This window comes from Aulonocara stuartgranti, assembly GCF_965226115.1.
Source record: "Aulonocara stuartgranti genome assembly, chromosome: 16".
NCBI lineage: Eukaryota > Metazoa > Chordata > Actinopteri > Cichliformes > Cichlidae > Aulonocara > Aulonocara stuartgranti.
The window spans coordinates 35,495,980-35,519,351 of record NC_138952.1 but is presented as its reverse complement, the minus strand read 5'-3'; the positions used below and the strand labels follow the sequence as shown (position 1 = coordinate 35,519,351).

General features: G+C 42.4%; 2 protein-coding genes across 5 annotated transcripts in view; both read right to left on the bottom strand.

The window, feature by feature from the left end:
• LOC309690692 (E3 ubiquitin-protein ligase TRIM21-like) overlaps window positions 1-23,372 on the bottom strand; it is a 211,147-nt gene that overhangs the window by 179,634 nt on the left and 8,141 nt on the right. The window lies entirely within an intron of this gene.
• cUnh2orf76 (chromosome Un C2orf76 homolog) lies at window positions 2,416-11,499 on the bottom strand. Its single transcript, XM_082508989.1, has 5 exons — window positions 11,300-11,499; window positions 9,383-9,433; window positions 5,087-5,124; window positions 4,618-4,699; window positions 2,416-2,913 (listed from the first exon to the last, which is right to left on the bottom strand). The coding sequence occupies exons 1-5, from the start codon at window positions 11,427-11,429 to the stop codon at window positions 2,837-2,839; spliced, it is 378 nt and encodes a 125-aa protein (XP_082365115.1). The 5' UTR covers window positions 11,430-11,499; the 3' UTR covers window positions 2,416-2,836.

Below are 23,372 nucleotides of genomic sequence, written 5' to 3'. Positions count from 1 at the left end.
TCTGCGGTTGTGAGGCCGGTTGGATGTGCTGCCATATTCTCTGAAACGCCTGTGGAGACGGCTTATGGTTGAGAAATGAACATTCAATGCACGGGCGACAGATCTGGTTGACATTCCTGCTGTCAGCATGCCAATTGCACGCTCCCTCATTGCTTGTGGCATCTGTGGCATTTTGCTGTGAGACAAAACTGCACATTCCAGGGTGGCCTTTTGTTGTGGGCAGTCTGAGGTACACCTGTGCACTACTCATGATGTCAGATCAGCATCCTGATGTGGCACACCTGTGAGGTGGGATGGATTATCTCAATATAGCAGATGTGCCCACTACCACACATTTGGACTGATTTGTGACCACTGTTTGGGAGGGATGGTTATATTGTGTATCTGGAATGAATTTTAGGTCTCTACGTCCATCCCATGGGGAATGGGAGCAAAAACAAAAGTGTTGCGTTTATATTTTTGTTGAGTGTAGAACAAGATACAAAGCACTAAAACATGTTAAAAACACAACAGCCTTATTAAATGCAGAGTCGTTTGGACCCGAAAGCAGGATTCGTCACGTCATCACTTGTGTACTGGATACACACACACACGCAACCCACCTGTGAGAGAACGTGTGTGTTTGTCTGTGTCCATGTTTGTAAACATTGTTATAAATATGAACATGCACCTGTGTGTGTGTTTGTGTCAGAGGGGTGTTTACAAACAATCACAATCAGAAACATCCTGCTTAGAGTTTATAGAGTCACACTGAGCTGACTTCAGATCTGTGTCATTTATTTCAGCACGTCTTTTTTCAGTTTTTGGTACTGTTGCATTTTACACTCACGCTCGACATTTTGGTGATCTTATGCAAGTTCATTCAATAAGTTTAAATTTGAATATTTCAAATATTTTAGCATGTTTTGTGCTAGAGAAAAAATTAAAACTTTTTCCCAAGACCTTGGATTATTAAAATATTACTAGATTGTTTTCTATATTGTTTTATATCTTGTATGGTTTTCAAACAATGACAGTTTAAGTTTTGAAGAATTTGATTTTTCATGAATCACCCCGTCCACTGCATAATCGCCTGCTGTTGAGGTTGACAATCTAAAAAATGACTTTTCCACGCTCAAACTTTCTGCCCTGCGAGTTTAATTTGAACTCACTTAGTCAGACTGCTTAATTGACATAGAAACACAGAGTCATACACTCTCACAACACTGTGTCACTGCCATGTGTGTCTGTATCTATACTTGTAAATGGTTTTAGGTGGGGATGTGCACGTGTGTGTGTGTGTGTGTGAGGGGCAGGGGGTTTTACAAAGTGCCACCAATCAGAGGCATGTTTTTGGTTTTATTTAGCACATTTTCAGTTTTTGGGACTCCTACTTCAAATAAAATACATTAACTCTGCTTTGACTATAACGTGATGAGTTAAGAGTGTAAAAAACCTCAGATAATCATTATGTGAAGGCAAACGTTAGAACAGAGTCTCAGACTTAAATGAGCTGTGGCCATTGCTGGCACTGTCATCTCATTGGAGGGCCGCAGTTTTTTTGTGCTACTTGAACACTAAACAAACAAGAAAACAACCACAAATATTTCTGGAAACGTGGTGTTTGTTCTTTTAAAATTAAAAATATTGTATAAAAAGACAAAACTGCAAACGTGAAGGCAGTTTCCCCCTCACTCTTTACTAATCGAAGCCTTTCATTGAAGCAAATAAACACATTGGTCCTCTCTGCCTGTCCACACACGTGGCAGCACTTCTATCATTTTGCTCGTATTTAACAAAATAAAATTGCAGACATGAGTGTCCACATGAGTGTTTGCCTGTCACTGAACTAACACATTCAGTCATTTGGAGAATTTGTTTTAACATTGCACTCAACAAACAAATCCTCCCTAACAAACGTCACTTCAAGGGCCAAATTGCATTACATTCCATCACATCAATACACGGACTGCAAGTAGGGGTGACGTGGGCTGCATGCGGGCCCCAGGCCACGAGTTTGAGACCCTTGTATTAGAACAATTGAGGAACTTCCCAAGAACATTATAGAGAATTCTGAGTCTGACAGACTTTATTCCATCCATTGTTGCTTCAAACGTTCCCCCCCCCAACAACAAAAATGGGAGGAGCTTCTCAGTGAAAGTGTGTCTGTGGGTGTAGACCTTTGTGTCGTTTTCAGAGTCATAGAAGGGTACAGGGTCTCTGGTACAGACAGTCATACTGTATGAGTCCTTTAAAATGTGAAACAAACTCCAAAGCTCTACGAGGTTCACTCAGTTTATACGGATGACGAGCTTCAAGAGAATCCTAAAGTTTCATGTAACTTCTTCTATTTCACATTTATTGAAACGAATGTTCCCCTGAGAACAGTCAAAGCATCTTTCTCTCCATCTGTGTTTCAAAGAGGTCTACATCGTGTTCTTGAACCGCACAACATTTTATTAGCAAAAGTATCCACTCACAATTACATTGGCAACAAAGTATGAAAAAATATAAACACTTCTGAAAACATCTCTGAATTACACTGAGAACACAAACATTTTACTCATGATCACAGAGAGCAGAGCGAATGCTGGAGATGTAACATTGTTCCTTAAAACCTTTAAAACTTTCAGCATATCTACAACATCACCAACAACAGAAAGATGTTCATAAAAGTCATATTCACATAAAATAAAAAAAATATTAATATTAAATAAAAAGGCCTGTTAGTCTGCTGGATAATAAGCTTTGACTTTAAAGGAGAAAAAAAAAATCCCACAAATGAAAACAGTCCAGTAGCAACATGACAAAACTTGTTCCAGGCAGACCTGTGTATATGAACTGTCCTCTGACGCAGTCACCAGGCAGTTTGGGGGTTTGCTTTATAGAGACTGTAGTCTGCTTTCCTGAAGAAGGCCACTTCTGTCTCATGAGCTAAAGAGGACAAACATGTCAAAGTTAAAACACACCTCAGATTTTTAAACAGGTATGTTCAGAAAGTCTTCCATTTTTATGAAGTTTGAAATGGATCACAGTCAATCACAGCTCTCCTTCATATAAGTCAGAAGACAGTTATTTTTATTCATTATCCTGGCTGCATGCCAAATATCCTTGGGCAAGAGACTAACCCCGTGTTTGTCTACTGGTGGTGGTCAGAGGGCCCGGTGGCGCCTGTGTCCGGCAGCCTCGCCTCTGTCAGTGCGCCCCAGGGCAGCTGTGGCTACAATGTAGCTGCCATCACCAGTGTGTGAATGGGTGAATGACTGAATGTAGTGTGAAGCGCTTTGGGGTCCTTAGGGACTAGAAAAGCGCTATACAAATGCAGGCCATTTACCATTTACCATTTATTTTTTTAATGGACAGTTGAGGTGGGATCTGAGATGTGTCTTGACTGAACTGCTACTAAATTCATAAACTGCCCGTCCCACAGCTGGTCGTGTATGTTCGAGAGAAGAACAACAAAATGTTTAAAGATTTGCCTGCTGAGTGTAACATACCCAAACTGGATTAAGGCATAAATCTACTGACAGATTAAAAAACAAGTCTAAACAATGCATCGCAGTCAAAATGATGAAGCTAGGTAAGCAGAAACCTGAGAGTCACTGTCCAGTTCCTTTATAGAGATGGAAGAACCTCACTGAAGGACAACTTTTGCCATTCAATTCTATTTATATCTTTATATTTATTTATTGAAATCATTTGTTTATTATAAGGTAAAGACGTTAAAATGATACACAGACAACTGAGCAAACCCCAAAAATCATACGGCCTCCAATCAGATATTTCAGTCTGACATGTTTTATTCATTTACAAAGGAAACTAAAATCCACTCAGTTTTGGTTGTTATGAAGAACTGTGTTTAGACTGCTCTGGAAACAGCAAACTGAACAACGATGAAATCACTGAATGCGCATCACGGGCCTTTCTCACTACATGATATTCAAACCACATGTTATTATTGTATCACTACTTCTATTTGAAATTCAATTTGAACAGGGTGAATTTTGGGGCATTGTGCAAATAGACTGAAAGGTTTGGGTTTAGAAACAATGAACTCGAGCAAAAGGCAACAGTGAATATAATCACAGGCACAAATGTAAAAAGAGATGTTTTGAGTCGCCCCTTATTTCTTTGTATTTTCTAGGAAAATGGGAAATAAGAACAGGGCAAAAACAGCTTGTACAATTCTAACGTCACTGGGGTCAACACAGCTCACAGCTGACTGTTAGCTGGGATGTTACTCAAAGTTACATTGGTCGGCTGGTGATGGTGGCTGTGCTGATGCGAATCAGGCTCATTTTGACAAATTAGATTGAAAATAATCTCTCCGTCTCTCAGACAGACATTGTTACTGATTTTGTTGCCTGTTATAATCAGGCTCTGGCTGCTGTGCTGAGGACAACACAAGTTTAGCTTTCGTGTCACTGTGTTCTTTGCTAGCTTCATGTTAGCATGTTTGTTTTGGACAGGCTTGCAAAGTGTTGATGTGTCAGCAGCATAGCGCATGAATTGAAAACAGTAAGTTGTTACATTACCACATTCATGAAAAAATGTAAAGTGAATACAGTAATGTGTTACTTTGGACCAAATTATAACCAACACTGCTCTACAGCAAACACTCAGCAATGCAAATCTTACCAACACCAGCAGCTCTGAGGGTTTGGCCTTCATGTAGGACCAGAGTTTCATCATCATCTAAACTCATCACTAACTCGTTTGTCTGAAAACAAAGGAAAAAAGATAAAAATTGCAAGTTTGAAATGCAAACTATTTCTGAAATAAGATTATATAATAACTGAAATAATATTTCTGGAATGTACGGCTAAAATTACTGAGTTGATTCTGAGATCAATCCCAAATTCTGAAAGTGGATTAAAGGGAATTAAATGATTTAGTTGTTGAAATACCAGCTGAGTGAACAGATTTTGATTTCCTTTATTTTCTCTCACAGGGATCATGCTATTACAAAAGAGGGAAGTTATATTAAAGTGGAAGACAAAATAGTCAGGTCCCTTTGAAAATGTCATTTTTTTAAGTACTCCTTAAGGGCAGACCACAACACTCGTGTGTCCTACAAGCGGACACTCCACAGCCTTCACACAGATACCTTTGCTCCATGAGCCTGATGGATAATCTTCATCGTGTCTGTAAGGGGAAAAAGGATGGAGTCAGATTCAGAGCACAAATTTCACACCAACAAAGTTTACATAGACCTTTGGTCAAAACTTTACAGATATCATGAAGGTTGTTTTCAGTTGTTAATGGTTTTTCTTCCCCCACTGTGGAATGACTGTACAGCAGACATCTTTAATGACCAACAAACAAGAACTGGGTGCAAAAGTGTGAATTTATTTTTACATTGTCTCTAATCCACACAGGCTCGATACACAACAGTGCTGTCACTCGACTTGCAGTGACCATCAAAACGATGAAAAAAAAAATTGCTGTAAACGGTTTATTTTGCGACACCATGAAACAAATGATAGCGTAAAATGAAACAGACGTTTTTATATCGTCATCCGATATATGTCGTTGTATCGAACAGTCCTAGTATAAACCTCTGACCACAACTGTATATAATGATCCCATGTGCATTTTCTTTTATATCCAAATGTTCATAAAGTGATTACATTTATTTATACAAATACAATTTGATTCTGACTTTAAGAGCTCTGTTAGCGGGCCCTTAAGAGCATCGCCTCACTCTATGTACATTTCTTTAAAAGTCCCGTTCAGCATGGATTTTTTTGTCTGTTTGTTTTTTTGGTTTTTGCCCTTCATCGCCGTCCTTCTTCCCCGCTGTTTTTCTTTCCCCAGTCAAGTCTGTCCCGTGTGTAGCAAGTGAAAATAAAATAAAATAAACAATAAAAGGTGAATCAAATAGGCTGGGGCGGTCCATTTAGTAAAGTAAATCCGTTGGGCATCTTTCTTTGCCTTTAGACAATAATTCTGATGGCAAAAGAACCAAACGGGACAGGCTGGGGAAAAAAGAAAAAAAAAAGGTCCCGTTCAGCCCTGAGATCCAGCAGGAACAAGAAGCACTCGGTGTGTGCAGCTTTTACACTGGGCAATCTTTACCTTTTGTATATATTCGTTTTATTGTCTTAATCAATCAGATAAGCACTTTATTAACAAGGGAAAAGTCGTTAGAGAGCAAAAAGGATTGCACAACACAATTTTATAATGCAATAATTAGCTTTAGTCATGTTTCCTGTCCTTCACAACTCTTGTGAGAGCTGTGTTCACTAGTGATGTGCAACTCCACTGATTATCTTTCTGATCTGATACCAAGTAGAATTCAGGGCGGTATCGACGATACTGATCCGATACTCTGTACAAAAACGTAATTTTTCATTGTATTTCATAATCCAATAATTAATTGTATTATGTAACTGTAATAATAATATAATAATATTGCTTCATAATGATTACAGGACATCAGATTACTTGTTCTTATTGCTTAATAATGCAGAGTTCATCATATAGAAATAAAAAACTGAAGTTGTGGCTATTTGAACACGTTGCCTGCCTGCAGCACTGAAGGACTCCGTGAGAGACGTCTGTCTCGCCCTAGCAGCACCTGTCCCTGTCCTCCTCTTCAGTCTCAACATACGCTCGTCATATTCTGTGATATGATTTACTCTGAGGTGTTTGACGAGGTTAGTGGTGTTGCCACAACATCTCACTTTCTTGCCACATGTATCGCAAACCGTGTCGTGGCTGTTTGTGGAGATAAAATACGTCCACACATGACTCCGTTTACGCTCAGCCATTGTTGTGAGTGCGCACGCCAGCGGCTGCAACACATTTATACAGCCGTGTTTCACACATGACTATGTAGACAATCCGAATGATATAGTTTCTTTCCACTGTGTTCCTGTTAATGATAAACTACAAATTTACCCTAAATTACTAAAATATCGATGAGAATCGATTCTAGAACATAAATTACTGGTATCAGAAGAATCAATATTTCAATATCGATTTGCACATCACCAGTGTTCACACTCCAAGTCGAACTCTCTCCCATGAAGTTCTGGACTCCACCAGGCTGCCATCTGTCATATTATTTATGGACAGAAAATCCAGGTGCAGCCAGTAGGCTAGCAGCTGAGTGGGAAACGAGTCTGAGGGCATGGTTCTCAGTCAGAAGGACCCACGCTGGATTTGGAGCAAATTTAAGTATCGGACTGTCTTGCTTGCAACTAAGAGAAAAGTGAATCACTAGAGTAACGGATTGGTGCAGCGCCTGCTGTGGCTACACCCACCTATGGTCACAAGCTGTTAGGGCTGCTCGATTATGGCAAAAATGATAATCACGATTATTTTCACTGAAATTGAGATCTCGATTATTTGACGATATTTATTTAACCCTTTAAGACCTACTATAGAACCAAGTCCGCCAGAGCTTATATTATTATTATTTTTTTTTTTTTTACATGTAGTGCCGTTTGTGGGAGCATTTCAAGTTGCTATGCAACTGTTATAGCCCATATTTTAATAATATGTATGCATTAAGTCCATAGTAACTACATTAATTGCAAAAAAGTGCAATAAACTACAAAAAAAATTGAAAATCGTTTTTGTTTTTTTTAACATATATTTCTACTTTGAGAAATTTAAGGGTTCATCCCTCAAAACTTTAAATACAAAAAAGTTGCAAAAAATAGTTTACAACAACAGGAAATTTATTTTGAGTGTCTTCATAGTTTTATTTTGGAGATACACCAATTTTTATATACTGCAGGAAAAATGAAAAAACAATCCTATGATGCAAATTTGCAAAGAAAACAGCAGGTGCATCAAAATAAACTATTTCCAGCAGTGATGTTTGAGTTCTAAGCATCCCAGCAACTATTCAGAAAAGTCAAACATGACCAGTATAGGTTTTTAAGACCTACGAGTAAAAAACTACAATTTCCGCGAAAATGACGTCACTTCCGGTTTCGGGCAGGAAATGGCGGATATGCGGTAGTTCGCGCTGATGTCTGTTTCACTGTGGGAAGTGTTATGAACAGCTGATCGGATCGGCAAAGCGTGTTTCTGGAATATTATGTTTTTGTTCCTGCAAGAGCTTTTTATGCGGTTTTTGTAAAGCTTTATGTGGAAGGAAACCGTGACCGAGGACAAGCTGATGGCATCAGATGTAAGTACAACTCCTCCGGGTTATTGCGCTAGCTTACACGGTTCAGGTTCTACAGGGATTTAAAAATAGCTACACAAAACGGAGCGTGCTGCTCTGACCGGCTTTAAAGGGTTAACAATGACTTTAAAAAATAATATAAAATAGTTTGCAACACCACTGAAGTTTTTTTACCTCTCTTTTCAACCAACAGCAGTCACTCTCCTCTCCAAATAACTTCTGCTTAGCTTTCCGAGCTTCCCTCGGGTCCTCTTAATCAGCGGTCTCCAACCTTTTTTGCGCCACGGACGGTGTATGCCCGACAATATTTTCACGGACCGGCCTTTAAGGTGTCGCGGATAAATGAGGGAGGGGCTAATAATCGGCTCAGTCATTTTTAATGATCGTTGAAAGCCCAGATCGTAATCGTGATTAAAATTCGATTAATTGAGCAGCCCTACAAGCTGTGTGGAAATAACCTTCCCCCAAAGGGTGGCTGGTGTCTTAGAGATTTGGTGAGTAGCTCAGTCACTGGGGAGAGGGTCAGAATAGAGCCGCTACTCCTCTACACTGAAAACAGCCAGCTGAGGTGGTGTGAGACACCTAGGAGAGGAGTTCGTAATCTAACTTTGCCCCGTGTTTCACTATGGGAATCGCCTTGGTATGACCAACTACGGAAGCTCCAATGACACCACGTTTGAGCTGTGCTCAGGGCTCCGCCCCCTTATTCTAACACCACCGACCAGCCTCTCCTAACTCGGGATGGCAACATCCTGGGTTTTGCTCAGAGGTGTATCAGTCCAGTTCGTGCGGTTTTATAGGCTGGATGTTGCACAGTCATCCCTGGGTCAGTCAGTCCTGGAATCTAGCGCCTCAGGTCCAACCTGAGATCCTGGAGTAGTGCTGGAGCATAGCTTTGGGCACAATCCGGTAGTGGGCCATATCTCCCGTAGTGAAACAGAGCAAAGTTAGAAAAAGAACGATGGGTCACTTCATGGATCTCTGATAACAGAGTGAGATGTTTCACCAACACTTCCGTCCTTGTTTGGGTGCGGAAAGAAAGAGTGATTACATTTCTGTTCTGGTGTTCGTGTGTTTATTTAAATCATTTTGTATCAAGTAAACACATCACTACTGATGTTTAGCTATAACTCCAGGTAACTATGTGAGTTCTATGTAACAACAACAGCAATCTAAACATGACATGTGGGTAGGATGAGAACATTGCTCTAATGACAGCAGTAAAAAATTATGAAGACAATTGAAGTAATGCATACATACCATAACCATATTTCCTGAAAGGAGGTGGAAATCCTGGCCTCGTTGCAATATCTGAAAGAAATTGTTGGATTCAATCAAGATTTTATCTTCTTATTCATGTGTGAAAACACACAAGGTCGAGAATCCTAAAAAACTCGTCTAATAAAGACTCCCCATCTGTCCCACTGGGGTTTCTCACAGCTGTTTTTGTGTCTATGTGGGACACACACAGGGTGGAGCAACAGTTTGCTAAACACAATCACAGACTTTAGAGGGGAAAGCGCAGACCTCGGCCTCTGTGTGAGGATCTAAACGTATTCTACGCTCGATTCGACACAGCGAACACCACGAGACCGACTGCCTCTCCCTCCTGCTCTCCCCAGCCTTCACTCCCCTCAGACGCAGTGCCAGGTCCACCACAAAGACCGTTACAACCTGGCCTGAAAATGCTCTCTCCAAACTACAGGCCTGCTGAGACAGATTTGAACACCAGGAGCTAGAAACAGTCACAGGATCAGTACTGGACTACATCAAGTTCTGTATCAGAAATGTGACTGTGGACAAAAGCATTCGGGTTTTCCCAAACCAAAAACCAGCCAGGTCCGCTCACTTCTCAAAGTCTGTGACGCCATCTTCAGGTCAGGTGTCAGAGCTCTGTACACGGCTGCTCGAGCCGATCTGAAAAGGGAAACTAAAAAAGTCAAAACAGACCACAAAGGAGCACAGAGTCCCACCTGTCCAGCGCCAACACACAGGAGGTGTGGGAGGGCATACGAGACAAACTACAGAGGCTGTGAAAACAGAAAGCCTGAGTGTGCCGCTGGCAGACGAGATAAATCACTTCTTTGCCCAGAAACATCTCAACAGCAGCACTCATCTGCTCCAGCCCTGCTCCCATCCTCATCCTCACCTGGTTCCTGCACTGCTCCACTCACTGTAACAGAGGATATTCCCAGTGCCAAAGAAGTCTCCCATCACCAGCCTGAACGATGACCGCCCTGTGGCCCTCACGCCGTACTCATGAAATGCTTCGAGATACTAATGCTTCAGCACATCAAGGACCACCTTTATGTTCTAGACCAAAGACCCACAGACTCAAGAACAGTTTCTTTCAAAGCGCCTGAACTCACACATGCACTGAAGACAGTTTCACCCCAAATCCAAGGACTCCCCCCACACAGACTGCAAACTACGATCACGACTGTGCAATATTTAATGTGCAATAACCCACACTGTAACTACATAACACCATTTATTTTTGCCCTATATCTGTATATTTTTCTTTTCCCACACGTTTGCACTGCAGCTCTGAATCTCACTGTACATGTGTATAGTGACAATAAAAGGCATTCTATTCTACTCTACTCTGTTCTATTCTAAACATGACATCACTGGTTTTGTTTGTTGCAGTCAACAGACTCACATTAGTTTATGTTAGTTAACCACAGAGTACCGAGAACTCAGCAAAATAAGAACACAAACTAAAACCAGTCTAAGGGCGTTGCTTCTGTGCTGCCTCTGACTGTAGCAACCACTCTTAGGTTAATAATATAAACTGCCCACTTTCACTCAGTCTACTGCGCAGTAGGCGAGTCTTCGTTTTTCGGCCCTGAAACAGGAAAATGTGCCTGTTAGCTGTGATGTTGGGGTTTGTGCCGCCTGTCACGCTCTGTACTGCCGCAAGAGGGCGCCAAACATGTGCTTAAAACATTAAGGACTTGTTTCTTATATCCACCTACACAGAGAGCAGGGCTCATTGTTGTAAATTAACCTTTATATATGAAGTGTTTCATATCCAGTTAAAACCAAAGAACTCTAAGTTTCGAAGCTCTCCCATCCAGCTGCAGTGAATCCTGGGATTTCTGCCTGCGCAGTGTTTTTAAAGGTTTGTTTCGGTGAACAGATGCTGACACGGGGTACACACCGCACGGCTCTCACCGTCTTTGACGAGCTGCATGAAGTCCTGTACGGTCTGCTCCAAGCGGACGCCGTGAAACACAACCGGCTTGAAGTTCCTGTGTTCGAAGGACCTCACCAGGCGGACGGTGACCACAGCTTCAGCAGTCATGCTGCTCTGAACCCGAACACTCGTCTGGTAACGCGTAGCTGTCCTTCTTCCCCTAAGTTTTATTGGCGATTGGCAAACAATAAAATGGTGCATTACCGCCACCAACTGGTGTGGAGTGTGTACTGCAACGTCGCTCACAAATCCTCCAAAACAATTTACCCTGTTTTAAAGCCTGATAACTTTCACTTCTTGGGTCCTTTTGCAGTTACTCAATAAGATCCAGTTTCATTTGTAGGTTTCTGAGGTTTTGGATCAGTTGCCTTCTCTCTACCTCCCCTGTGTTGGCCATTCATTCACACACTGGTGATGGCAGCTACATGTAGCCACAGCCACCCTGGGGCGCACTGACAGAGGCGAAGCTGCCGGACACTGGCGCCACCGGGCCCTCTGACCTCCACCAGTAGGCAACGGGTGAAGTGTCTTGCCCAAGGACACAACAACCGAGACTGTTGGAGCCGGGGCTCGAACCGGCAACCTTCCAATTACAAGACAAACTGCCAACTCTTGAGCCACGATCACCCACATGTTCTGTTTCCTCTTCTCCACAGTAGTCACGTTTACCTGTATTATGTTTACCTGCCATGAATAAAGTCGTGTTCAAACCAGTCTGCCCAAAACTTTTCTTCATTTTTCGCCTTATGATACTCTTTATCTTTGTCTGACAGAAGTTAATAGCCAGGTCAACTAACACATTTTTGTGGCTTCCTTTGCAGCTCTGTCTGTCATTTCATGTGCTCTGACTCCAAAATAAGCTGGAATCCATAAAAAGCCAACTTTTAAGTCCCATCATGTTTATTCTGTAACACGTTTGCTGAACCTCTGTTGCTGTCCTTTTTCTTCTTGTTAAGTTTTAATGGCAGATAGCAAACATACCACAAACTGGTATGGACTGTGGATGGAAATGAAGGTTAAAACAAACAAACAAAACCCTCAAATCCTGTCAAACACTATAGTCCATCTTTAAAAATGTGTACTTCTTGAGTTGAAATAAATCAATAAGGTCTAATTTTCATGTTACTGAAGTTTTGCCGTTGTCTTTTCAGCCTCTGACAGTGCAAGCCATTCTTACTGACTTACGGTGTTTCAGATTAACTAGTGACGGTCAAACAGATGTGTGGTAGATTTGCTTTTCAAATGAAACAGTATTATGTCATTATTTTTGGCCTTCGTGCTTGAGAAATACCAAATTATGTACACAAAGTTCTGGAAATTACCACAACATTGTTCGTGATTTAATTTTTTTCCCCATAACATCAAGAAATGTTCCACATTAATATCATGTTGCAACGTCACATCCTGTTACAGTAGTCTGCCTCTGTCTTTTCTCTGGAAATAAACACTTGGGGCTAAAATAGCTAATTGATCAACACAGCTGGAGAGAGCTGGAGGTTATATACAGTCTGTGTAAATGATGTGTTAACTTTGTTAATTTGACAAACATTTGTGGGTGACGCAGTAGCTGGACGAGTCTGCGACAAACATCTCAAACAGCAGGACGTTACATCCTGTGGTGTCTGTATGCGAGGCAGCTATGATGGTCATGGAGTATTTTACTTGAATAAATACAGATTCTAATGAATAGAAAACGGCCAGCTTACTGAAGAAATTCTATTGGGGACAACAGTACAGTACTCTGTGGACCAAGAGGGGACTGCCAGCACAATCTGTCTGCTCAAACACTCAGGTATACCCCAGAAACATCTGGATATTCATTTAAAATATTTATACATACATCCTCATTGTTGTGACTATTTTCAGTTACCTTTCCCAGCTATGCCGTGCCTGTGGCGAAAGAAGCTCTGCTGCAGACACTGATGAGTGGGTAAAATAACCAAATCAATACCTAAGACTGAAGCACCTTGAATGGGTCACCTCAGCATCACTGGGTGAAATGTCACTTTGATGCACCAACAGAAAACATGTGGTTGAGATAACCTGCATGCCTTTGCACTTTAAAGACACTGCAGAAGGTGATTACAGATGTTACGCATGTTAAACAATTTATCACTGTTATCTTTGGGGAACTGTCCATTGTTCCTTCAGTGGGCTGGTTTCAGTCATTATGCAAATGTACTGTTTCTAAGTTTGGGGAAACCTGCAGTCAGCTGAGACTGAAGACGCTGTCTTTGCTTAAAGACTGGTTTTAGTCTTGACAATCCGCTGTGCTGGCATCTATGAGCAGGATGTTTGAGGGTCGATTTGAATGCAGCAGGTGTAAATGCAGCCCCTCAGACAGAGCCAGGTGCAGATGTGTGTGCCATGTTAATCTGGTTGTAGGCCCTGGCCCTTTGCCACAGGTGGCAGTAGCAGACTGCTGCAGCTGCTGTGTCATATGTCAATAGATTGAGCTACAAAATAAAGATCATATGCAAGTTTTGTAAATTAAATTATGAAAATTCTTAAGTTAGAATTCAACTCACCTCAAAACTCAAAAGCACACCTGAGTCACCCATTTTCTTAAATCCACTCACTCTCACAAGCTCTTCTCACTCACACTGGCTCTGTTGTTGTAATCACTGTCTAACTGCTGTAAATGCACTGTAACTGCCATCTGCTCACACATGTTTGTTAAATTAATCAAGCTTATATAGACTGTATCTAACTACCAGCTCTCTCCCGCTGTGTACATCTATGTTACGCCCCAGTCTAGGGGTACAGGAACGCAACATAAGTTTGAAAAGATTGCCCCGCCCTGGTCCCCAAAACCATACACAGAGGGAAAACCAATCTCTTAGTGAATGGTGGTTTATTTTTCTACACTGCAAAAATGAAGCTCCGGGGTGAACAAAGGCCAAAATAACAAACAAAACAAGCTAAGTCAGGAGGAGGTGCTATCTAAAACCCTATGTGAAATCAAACATCAAACAAAAGACAAGCGCTACACCTAACTCCCTAACTGAAATAAACACCACCACTAAAGCAGTTTGTTAGGCATAAAGAAAGCTCAGACAGGACCACTTGAGCTTCAATCCGAGGAGACTTGTTTATACCTCACAGACGGACAGTTTATGGGCAGAACGTCCTCTCTGTCCAGGGTGGCCATCTGTGGAACAGTCTTCCTCAACCCATTAGAGAATGCTCTACACTCAATTTGTTTAAGGCAGAGGTTAAAAACTGGTTATGGACAAATCAAGTGTGTGATCATGTATGAGTTGTATAGTTTTAATGTTTTATTTGGGAACAGAATGGTGTGTATGTGTAAGTTTGGTGATGGAGTTTTTATTATGAATGAATGATGAATTTTTATGAATGATGTCTATTTTTTATGCTTAAGGACAACAGATGGTAATTAGCCCTTGGCTATAATCTGATATGTTTACATTCATGAAATTTTTATTTTTTACATTTATGTTCATTAACATGCACTGTCCTAAATAAAAAAATAAAACAGTACAAGGAAAACAATAAGGCAGCTCACCCCTTCTGTTCCAGTGCTATTTACAATGTGCTCTTTACAATGAAAACTAATGTACACACTATATACAGAACTCAGAAAGTCGCACAAAGTCACAGGCACAAATGTCTCAGGCTTTGGAGGCCAGGGTAAGGTCTGCTGCTGCTGTCAGTGGCTGCCCCCGGGACAACTGCTGGTGGAGGGATTTTGAATGCGACCACATGATCGGCGGACCAATCGGCAGCCGTCAGCTCATCCACTCAGGGACCTGCAAAGACTTAAAGGCACAGACAAAGAAAACAACCACCAAAACAGATTATGGCCAGGGCAGGTGACTACAGTTACACAGATGTAATCTACTCAGTACTAGAGGTGGCCATGACAACCGTACTTTGTACACGAAGGATGCAAATCATTTTATAAGATAAGATAAGATAACCTTTATTAGTCCCACACGTGGGAAATTTGTTTTGTCACAGCAGGAAGTGGACAGTGCAAAAGTTATGAGGCAAAAATTAGAATACAATAAGAATAAATACAGTACACAGCTGTACAGAATAGAATAAAATACTATATACAGTAGAATAAAATAAAATAAATATACAATAAGATAAAAATAGAATACAAATACAAATACTATATACAACTGAGTAAAAATACAACGATGACAGAAAGGATTATTGCACTTAGTATTATTGCATATGTATGGATGTGTGTGCTTGATCAGTTAAAGTCTTTATTATGGAGTCTGACAGCAGTGGGGAGGAAAGACCTGCGAAATCTCTCCGTCCCACACCGTGGGTGCCGCAGTCTCCCACTGAAGGAGCTGCTCAGTGCTGTCACAGTCTGCTGCATGGGGTGGGAGATGTTGTCCATCAGGGATGACAGCTTAGCCGCCGTTCTCCTGTCACTCACCACCTCCACTGGGTCCAGAGGGCATCCTAGAACAGAGCTGGCCCTTCGGATCACCCTGTTCATTCTCTTCCTGTCCCCAGCAGAGATGCTGCCGCCCCAGCAGACCACGCCATAAAAGATAGCAGAAGCCACCACAGAGTCATAGAATTTCTTCAGGAGTGGGCCCTCCACTCCAAACGACCTGAGTCTCCGCAGCAGGTACAGCCTGCTCTGCCCTTTCCTGTAGAGGGCGTCTGAGTTATGAGTCCAGTCCAGTCTATTGTTCAGATGAACACCAAGGTACCTGTAGCTGTCCACAGCCTCAATGTCCATACCTTGGATGTTCAGTGGTTGCAGTGGAGAATGCTTGTGCCTGCGGAAGTCTACCACCAGTTCCTTGGTTTTACTGGCGTTGATCTGGAGGTAGTTCAGCTGGCACCAGTCCACAAAGTCTTGGGTCAGACCTCTGTACTCCTTGTCGTCCCCATCAGTGATGAGGCCGACTATTGCAGAGTCATCAGAGAACTTCTGCAGGAAGCACTGGGTGGAATTGTGGGAGAAGTCTGCAGTGTAGATGGTGAAGAGGAACGGAGCCAGAACCGTTCCCTGTGGGGCCCCCGTACTGCAGATGACCCTGTCCGACACACAGCCCTGAGTCCTCACATACTGTGGTCGGTCGGTGAGGTAGTCCAGGATCCAGGTAGTGAGGTGATGGTCCACTCCAGAGTTCTCCAGCTTGTCCTTTAGAACCGAGGGAAGAATGGTGTTGAAGGCACTGGAGAAATCAAAGAACATGATTCTCACAGTGCTTCCAGCAGTCTCCAGGTGAGCGAGGGAACGATGTAGGAGGTGAATGACGGCATCATCCGCGCCAATGCCAGGCTGGTAGGCAAACTGAAGTGGGTCCAGTGATGAGCTTATTAGGCGCCGAAGCTGAGCCAGGACCAACCGCTCCAGGGTCTTCATCAGGTGGGATGTCAGAGCCACCGGCCTGTAGCTGTTGAGGTCCTTGGGGCGTGAAGTCTTTGGCACTGGTACAACACAGGAGGTTTTCCAGAGCTGTGGGACTCTTCCCAACCTCAGGCTCAGGTTGAAGAGTTGCTCCATCACCCCACACAGTTGGTCCGCGCAGGACCTGACGACCCTCGAGCTGATGCCATCTGGACCCGCTGCCTTCTTGCCATTAATCCTCCTCAGTTCCCTCCTAACCTGGGTGGTTGAGAGAGACAGGCTGGAGCCTTGTGTTGAGTGTGTATTGGATGCTGTTGTTGGGGGTGGGGGGGAGTGAGCAGGGTGAATAGAGGAGGTGTGAAGTGTCTGAGGTGGAACAGCAGCAGTGGGGGTGGGTGAGTCTGCAGCCGATGTTGCAGACTGCCTCATGGCTGAATCAAATCTGTTGAAGAAATGATTCAGTTCATTTGCCCATCTCACATCCCTCCCAGGCAGAGAGTTCTGCTGTTTGTGGCCCGAGATGGTTCTGAGGCCTCTCCAGACTTCACCAACGTTGTTTTGTTGTTTTGAGAAGTTAAAGAATCCATTTTCTTAACTGCCTACATATTCCTTACCTTAGATTGCAGAATCTGGACTAGTTGATTAACTCTGTTTTTTTTAGTGTATAAGTAATAAGGCTCAAATTAGCAGCATGCTTCCATGTCACATTAATCCACATTAGAATACTTACTCACCCTGACCCAACAGCAGTGGGTCAGTGGACCACAGTGTCAGAGCCCTGTTCACCTTGATAAAGACATTTGCCTATTGGGCCCTGTTTTACAATGCAGATTCATGTGAGAACACAGCTGGCTGCAGGTCCTGTTCCACTTCAGTGCACTATTTTGCAGAAGTGTTTTGTGGGAAAATAAACCAGAAAAAAGAAAAAAAAATCTGTTTAATCTCAAATATTTCAATTCAAATGACAAAGAATGTGCCGCACACTGTAGCTAGAAGCTCCGCTAAGACCTTATTATGATATATTAGTGATTATTTGTAGAATCTGGCTTTGTTTTCTGTTAATACAGCACTGTCACACCTGTGCTGTATTAACAGCCGGTGCTGCTGTGTTGGAGCGGTAGTTAACAAGAAGGTGTAAGCATTTTTTTTTTTTAGTATACTACTGTTTTTCAAATAAACTTTTTAATACTTTAAACTTGGGGCAGGAGCTCGTCCCTGACCCGGAGTGGGCACTCCACCCTTTTCCGGCTGAGGACCACGGCCTCAGATTTGGAGGTGCTGATTTGGCTGCGAGCCGTTCCACTGTGAGCTGGAGGCCATCACCTGATGAAGCCAACGGAACCACATCAGCTGCGAAAAGCAGAGATGAGATTCTGAGACCACCCAAGTGAAAGCCTTCTGCCACTTGGCTCCGCATAGAAACTTTCAGTTCTATTTAAAACAATCTTTTCAAGGACCTTGGACAACATGCTCCATAAGGCTATAGGTCGATAATTATCCTTGCTGTTTATTTTTCCCACCTTGTGGGAATAATGGCTGCTAACATGACAGCAACAATTGATTCCAGCAGAATCCAATGAACTATGAACCAGGACAAAGTTTCCTACTAGCACATTTCAAATGTTCAGCAGATATCTTATCCGTCCCACATGCCTTACTGTCTTTTAATGTTCTAATTGCATCATACATTTCTCTTGATGACACTACAACATCTTCCTTATTATCAGTTTCATCCATGCAAAAATGGAACTTTTGACACAGTTAAATAGATCACAGTAATGTCTCGTCAGAGCCACTTACACCACCAGTCTTAGCTGGTAAAGATGTTTTAACACTATTTATTCTTTTGATTTCTTTCCAGAAATCATTTACTGAATTGACCTCCAATATCTTTGTGAGGGAGTCTGCCCTCACTGCAGCTTCATTCCTTTTAATAAAACGTGAAGCAAACTTAAACTTAACATTTGTGTGTTTCTTATGATCAAATAGAGGGCCGAAACGCTGCCGCCCTGACTCCACCCAAGCCTCCTCAGCATACAACTTCCAGCCTGGTTTAGCTTTATACAGCAATGGCAATGAACTGCTCGACACAGGTAGGGACTCTAAAATATTCTCATATAAGGAACGCAACTCAGCCCCATGTTGGTTTTTTTTACAGTTAACATCATAACATGCAGATGCATCATTTGGTAGCTCACTCTTACTCAGCAGAAGGTCAGACTGATCAAATATACCCGAAGATCCTCCTCAGTCTGGTTAGACCAAAGGTGTGCGACTGGGTGGACTTTGTAACCACCCATGATCTCAGTGTAAACCTGGACCAGTGTTTTTCCATTCTGTGTTCCCATGTGGATGTTTTTGTGGAACTTTGGTAACACAGACTTCATGTTTGTGTTGTTAAAGTCCTCCACAATGGTGAAAATATCCCTCTAGGTTGTTTGTTCTTCCGTCAGGCTCAGTTTGCTCTGACCCTGCTCTGTTATCGTTTTTCTTTTTTCCTCCATCTGTTGCCAGAAAGTAAAGTTTTGTTTCAATTTTCTTCCTGCCTCATGAGTCCTGCATTGGACTCAAATCCTGCCAACCACACGACTGTCACAAGCTTCTTGCAAAACAAAACTAAAATAAAAAAATATATATACAGGGAGTGCAGAATTATTAGGCAAGTTGTATTTTTGAGGAATAATTTTATTATTAAACAACAACCATGTTCTCAATGAACCCAAAAAACTCATTAATATCAAAGCTGAATGTTTTTGGAAGTAGTTTTTAGTTTGTTTTTAGTTTCAGCTATTTTAGGGGGATATCTGTGTGTGCAGGTGACTATTACTGTGCATAATTATTAGGCAACTTAACAAAAAACAAATATATACCCATTTCAATTACTTATTTTTACCAGTGACACCAATATAACATCTCCACATTCACAAATATACATTTCTGACATTCAAAAACAAAACAAAAACAAATCAGCGACCAATATAGCCACCTTTCTTTGCAAGGACACTCAAAAGCCTGCCATCCATGGATTCTGTCAGAGTTTTGATCTGTTCACCATCAACATTGCGTGCAGCAGCAACCACAGCCTCCCAGACACTGTTCAGAGAGGTGTACTGTTTTCCCTCCTTGTAAATCTCACATTTGATGATGGACCACAGGTTCTCAATGGGGTTCAGATCAGGTGAACAAGGAGGCCATGTCATTAGTTTTTCTTCTTTTATACCCTTTCTTGCAGCCACGCTGTGGAGTACTTGGACGCGTGTGATGGAGCATTGTCCTGCATGGAAATCATGTTTTTCTTGAAGGATGCAGACTTCTTCCTGTACCACTGCTTGAAGAAGGTGTCTTCCAGAAACTGGCAGTAGGACTGGGAGTTGAGCTTGACTCCATCCTCAACCCGAAAAGGCCCCACAAGCTCATCTTTGATGATACCAGCCCAAACCAGTACTCCACCTCCACCTTTCTGGCGTCTGAGTCGGACTGGAGCTCTCTGCCCTTTACCAATCCAGCCACGGGCCCATCCATCTGGCCCATCAAGACTCACTCTCATTTCATCAGTCCATAAAACCTTAGAAAAACCAGTCTTGAGATATTTCTTGGCCCAGTCTTGACGTTTCAGCTTGTGTGTCTTGTTCAGTGGTGGTCGTCTTTCAGCCTTTCTTACCTTGGCCATGTCTCTGAGTATTGCACACCTTGTGCTTTTGGGCACTCCAGTGATGTTGCAGCTCTGAAATATGGCCAAACTGGTGGCAAGTGGCATCTTGGCAGCTGCACGCTTGACTTTTCTCAGTTCATGGGCAGTTATTTTGCGCCTTGGTTTTTCCACACGCTTCTTGCGACCCTGTTGACTATTTTGAATGAAACGCTTGATTGTTCGATGATCACGCTTCAGAAGCTTTGCAATTTTGAGACTGCTGCATCCCTCTGCAAGATATCTCACTATTTTTGACTTTTCTGAGCCTGTCAAGTCCTTCTTTTGACCCATTTTGCCAAAGGAAAGGACGTTGCCTAATAATTATGCACACCTGATATAGGGTGTTGATGTCATTAGACCACACCCCTTCTCATTACAGAGATGCACATCACCTAATATGCTTAATTGGTAGTAGGCTTTCGAGCCTATACAGCTTGGAGTAAGACAACATGCATGAAGAGGATGATGTGGACAAAATACTCATTTGCCTAATAATTCTGCACTCCCTGTATATATATAAATAAAATGTAAACTGGTATCCTTTAATGCTGAGAACATTTCATTTATATAAAGTTATACTTAACATGTTATATAAACTTAAAAGGTTGTAGCTACACAACACATTCTCGTCACAGAGGTTCAGGATACACATTTGAACATGTTGGCCAAAGGGAAACAATCATAAATCAGAGAATCCTCCATTACTTGCCAATGCTATCAGTTTCTACACAAAGCACAGATGGTAATTGATCTCAGAGTAGTTAAAGCAGACCCAGCTTAATAGCATGCTGGTTTCCCATCAGTTTCTTATCAGGAATAAAGGTTTATCCACAATATGGATGCAGAAACAACCAGAAAAACAGCTGCTGGCCTCTCAGCTGGCCCACTCTTTGTTAAGGGCACGAGGACGTGCCTGTCAAAGCAGGGCTGAGAAGTGCTTATTCTTGGAGAAGTATTTAACTCTAGTCTTCACACAAACAGTGACAGGAGTAACCTGGAGAGAGAAGCTTTGTACTACAGTATAAAGAGAGGCTATTCATAACTGTAAATGCAAAACTACTCTAATGAAGTCAAATAATAAAAACACGGAACTGGAAATGAGCAGAAAAAGTATCTGTTGATAACAAAAACATTTTTATATTATCTGTAAATATTATATATAAATCTTATAAATGTAATAAAAATATAGCATAAGTACGTTTTCCTTTTTTGTTCTTTTGTTTACTGTGTGCAAATAACACAAGGTAACACAGACAGTCCAGTAACAAACTGCACAAGGCTATCAGGTCACTTAGCTAAAACAGGCAGGAACCACAGTGACAAAATACCAGGAACTGCTCAGTGAAGCCATATTATACCTTTGCTTTCCCCACACACTCACCTAATAACAAACAATATGCATTCATTTAGCTTCTTAACATCCAGCTGAAAGTGAATCTCTGCTTCTCTTCTCTTGCTTTTTTCATTAAGGATGCTCATCACCAACACGGGATGATTTTATTTGGGCTCTTTAGCTTCCTGTTTGTGTCAGTGCACTTATTTACTTATATTTACTTATTACTATTATGACTATGTTTGTGCATTTGACTTTGTTGTTCAGCATCAACACTTGATTTTGTGTGCGTGTCTGTCATCAGCAGTACAGGGGAGCTCCTGAGAATAAACATGGGTGCTTTGTTAGTTGCTAGCTTAGCCTGCTGAGACAAGGGGATATGAGGAGAGATTAAATCCCAGATCTGTGGAGATAAGGATTAGCTGATCCTGACAACAGAAGGCAAGTCGTGCCTCTGTAACAGATCAGACAAATAGGAAATAGGCACCAGCTAACTTTTAAATGGCTCCAGCTGTCATGTTCACTGGAGAGAGTGGACTCGAGAGGAGGTCTCAGGAAAATCACAGTTCACTTATTTACAATACCACAGTAATGCAACAGTGCTATATTCAATGTGAAAGGGGGAAAAGGGGCTCTAGGGATCCCAGAAAAGGCATCCAAACATTCGTTACTCTTCATCTGACTCTGCTTTTATACAACTCATGCAGACTCACCAAAGAGGGGCTCCAGGAAGGTCTGTACAGAAGGAAACACGCAGTCGGTATCTTTGAGGCAAAACTGGAGCATAAACAGAAGCAAAAGGAGTCAGGGCTTCACCAGCTACGAAGTTCAACAATTCAGCAGTGAACAGCAGCCAGCCACTACCTCAAACATGACTGCTGATGAGAAAATTGAAGACAGATGTGTAGAGCCAAGATCAGGAACCCTGAATAAGTCATGTCCAGGAGCAAAGACAACAACTAACAATCACAGGTAGGAAAGACGATAGAAACTGAAGCAGTGAAATTGAAAGAATCAAAACCTGGTGAGGACTGAGGGACCATAACACCTTCCTCCTAGCGTTATTCCCGCTCTGCAGGGTCCGCTTTTCTGCAACCCGCCGCCATTCAGCACAATCAAGGTCGTCGTTCAAGTTGGTGCGATCCTCTTCACGTCGTCTTTGATTCGGTCTATCCATCGCCTTATTGGTCTGCCCCTTGGTTGCCGGCCTTGGGGGCGGAGTCGCAGTGCTGTTCTTGCCACCAAGTTTTTGTCACTTCTGACCACGTGCCCATACCATCGCAGTTGCGCTCCTTGCATCTTCTCCGTGATCGATGCGATGCCCAGCCGCTTTCGGAAGTCGGTGTTCATGACATGGTCCCATAGTTTCAGGCCCAGGCACCATCGCAGTATCCGCATTTCCATTGTGTGAAGGGCCTGTTCGTGCTTTGCGGTGGACGGCCAACACGCTGATCCATAAAGGGCCACAGGGCGCACTATGCTTTTGTAGATCTTTGACTTGAGGTGGTCAGGTATTCGTCGGTCGCACAGGACACCAGTGACTTGGCACCACTTCATCCAGGCCGCATTAATCCTGGCTCGTACGTCTGGCAGGATGTTGCCGTCATTGCTGATCATCGATCTGAGGTACCAGAAGTGAGATACTTTTGCCAGGTCTTCCCCATCGATGCTGATGGTGCT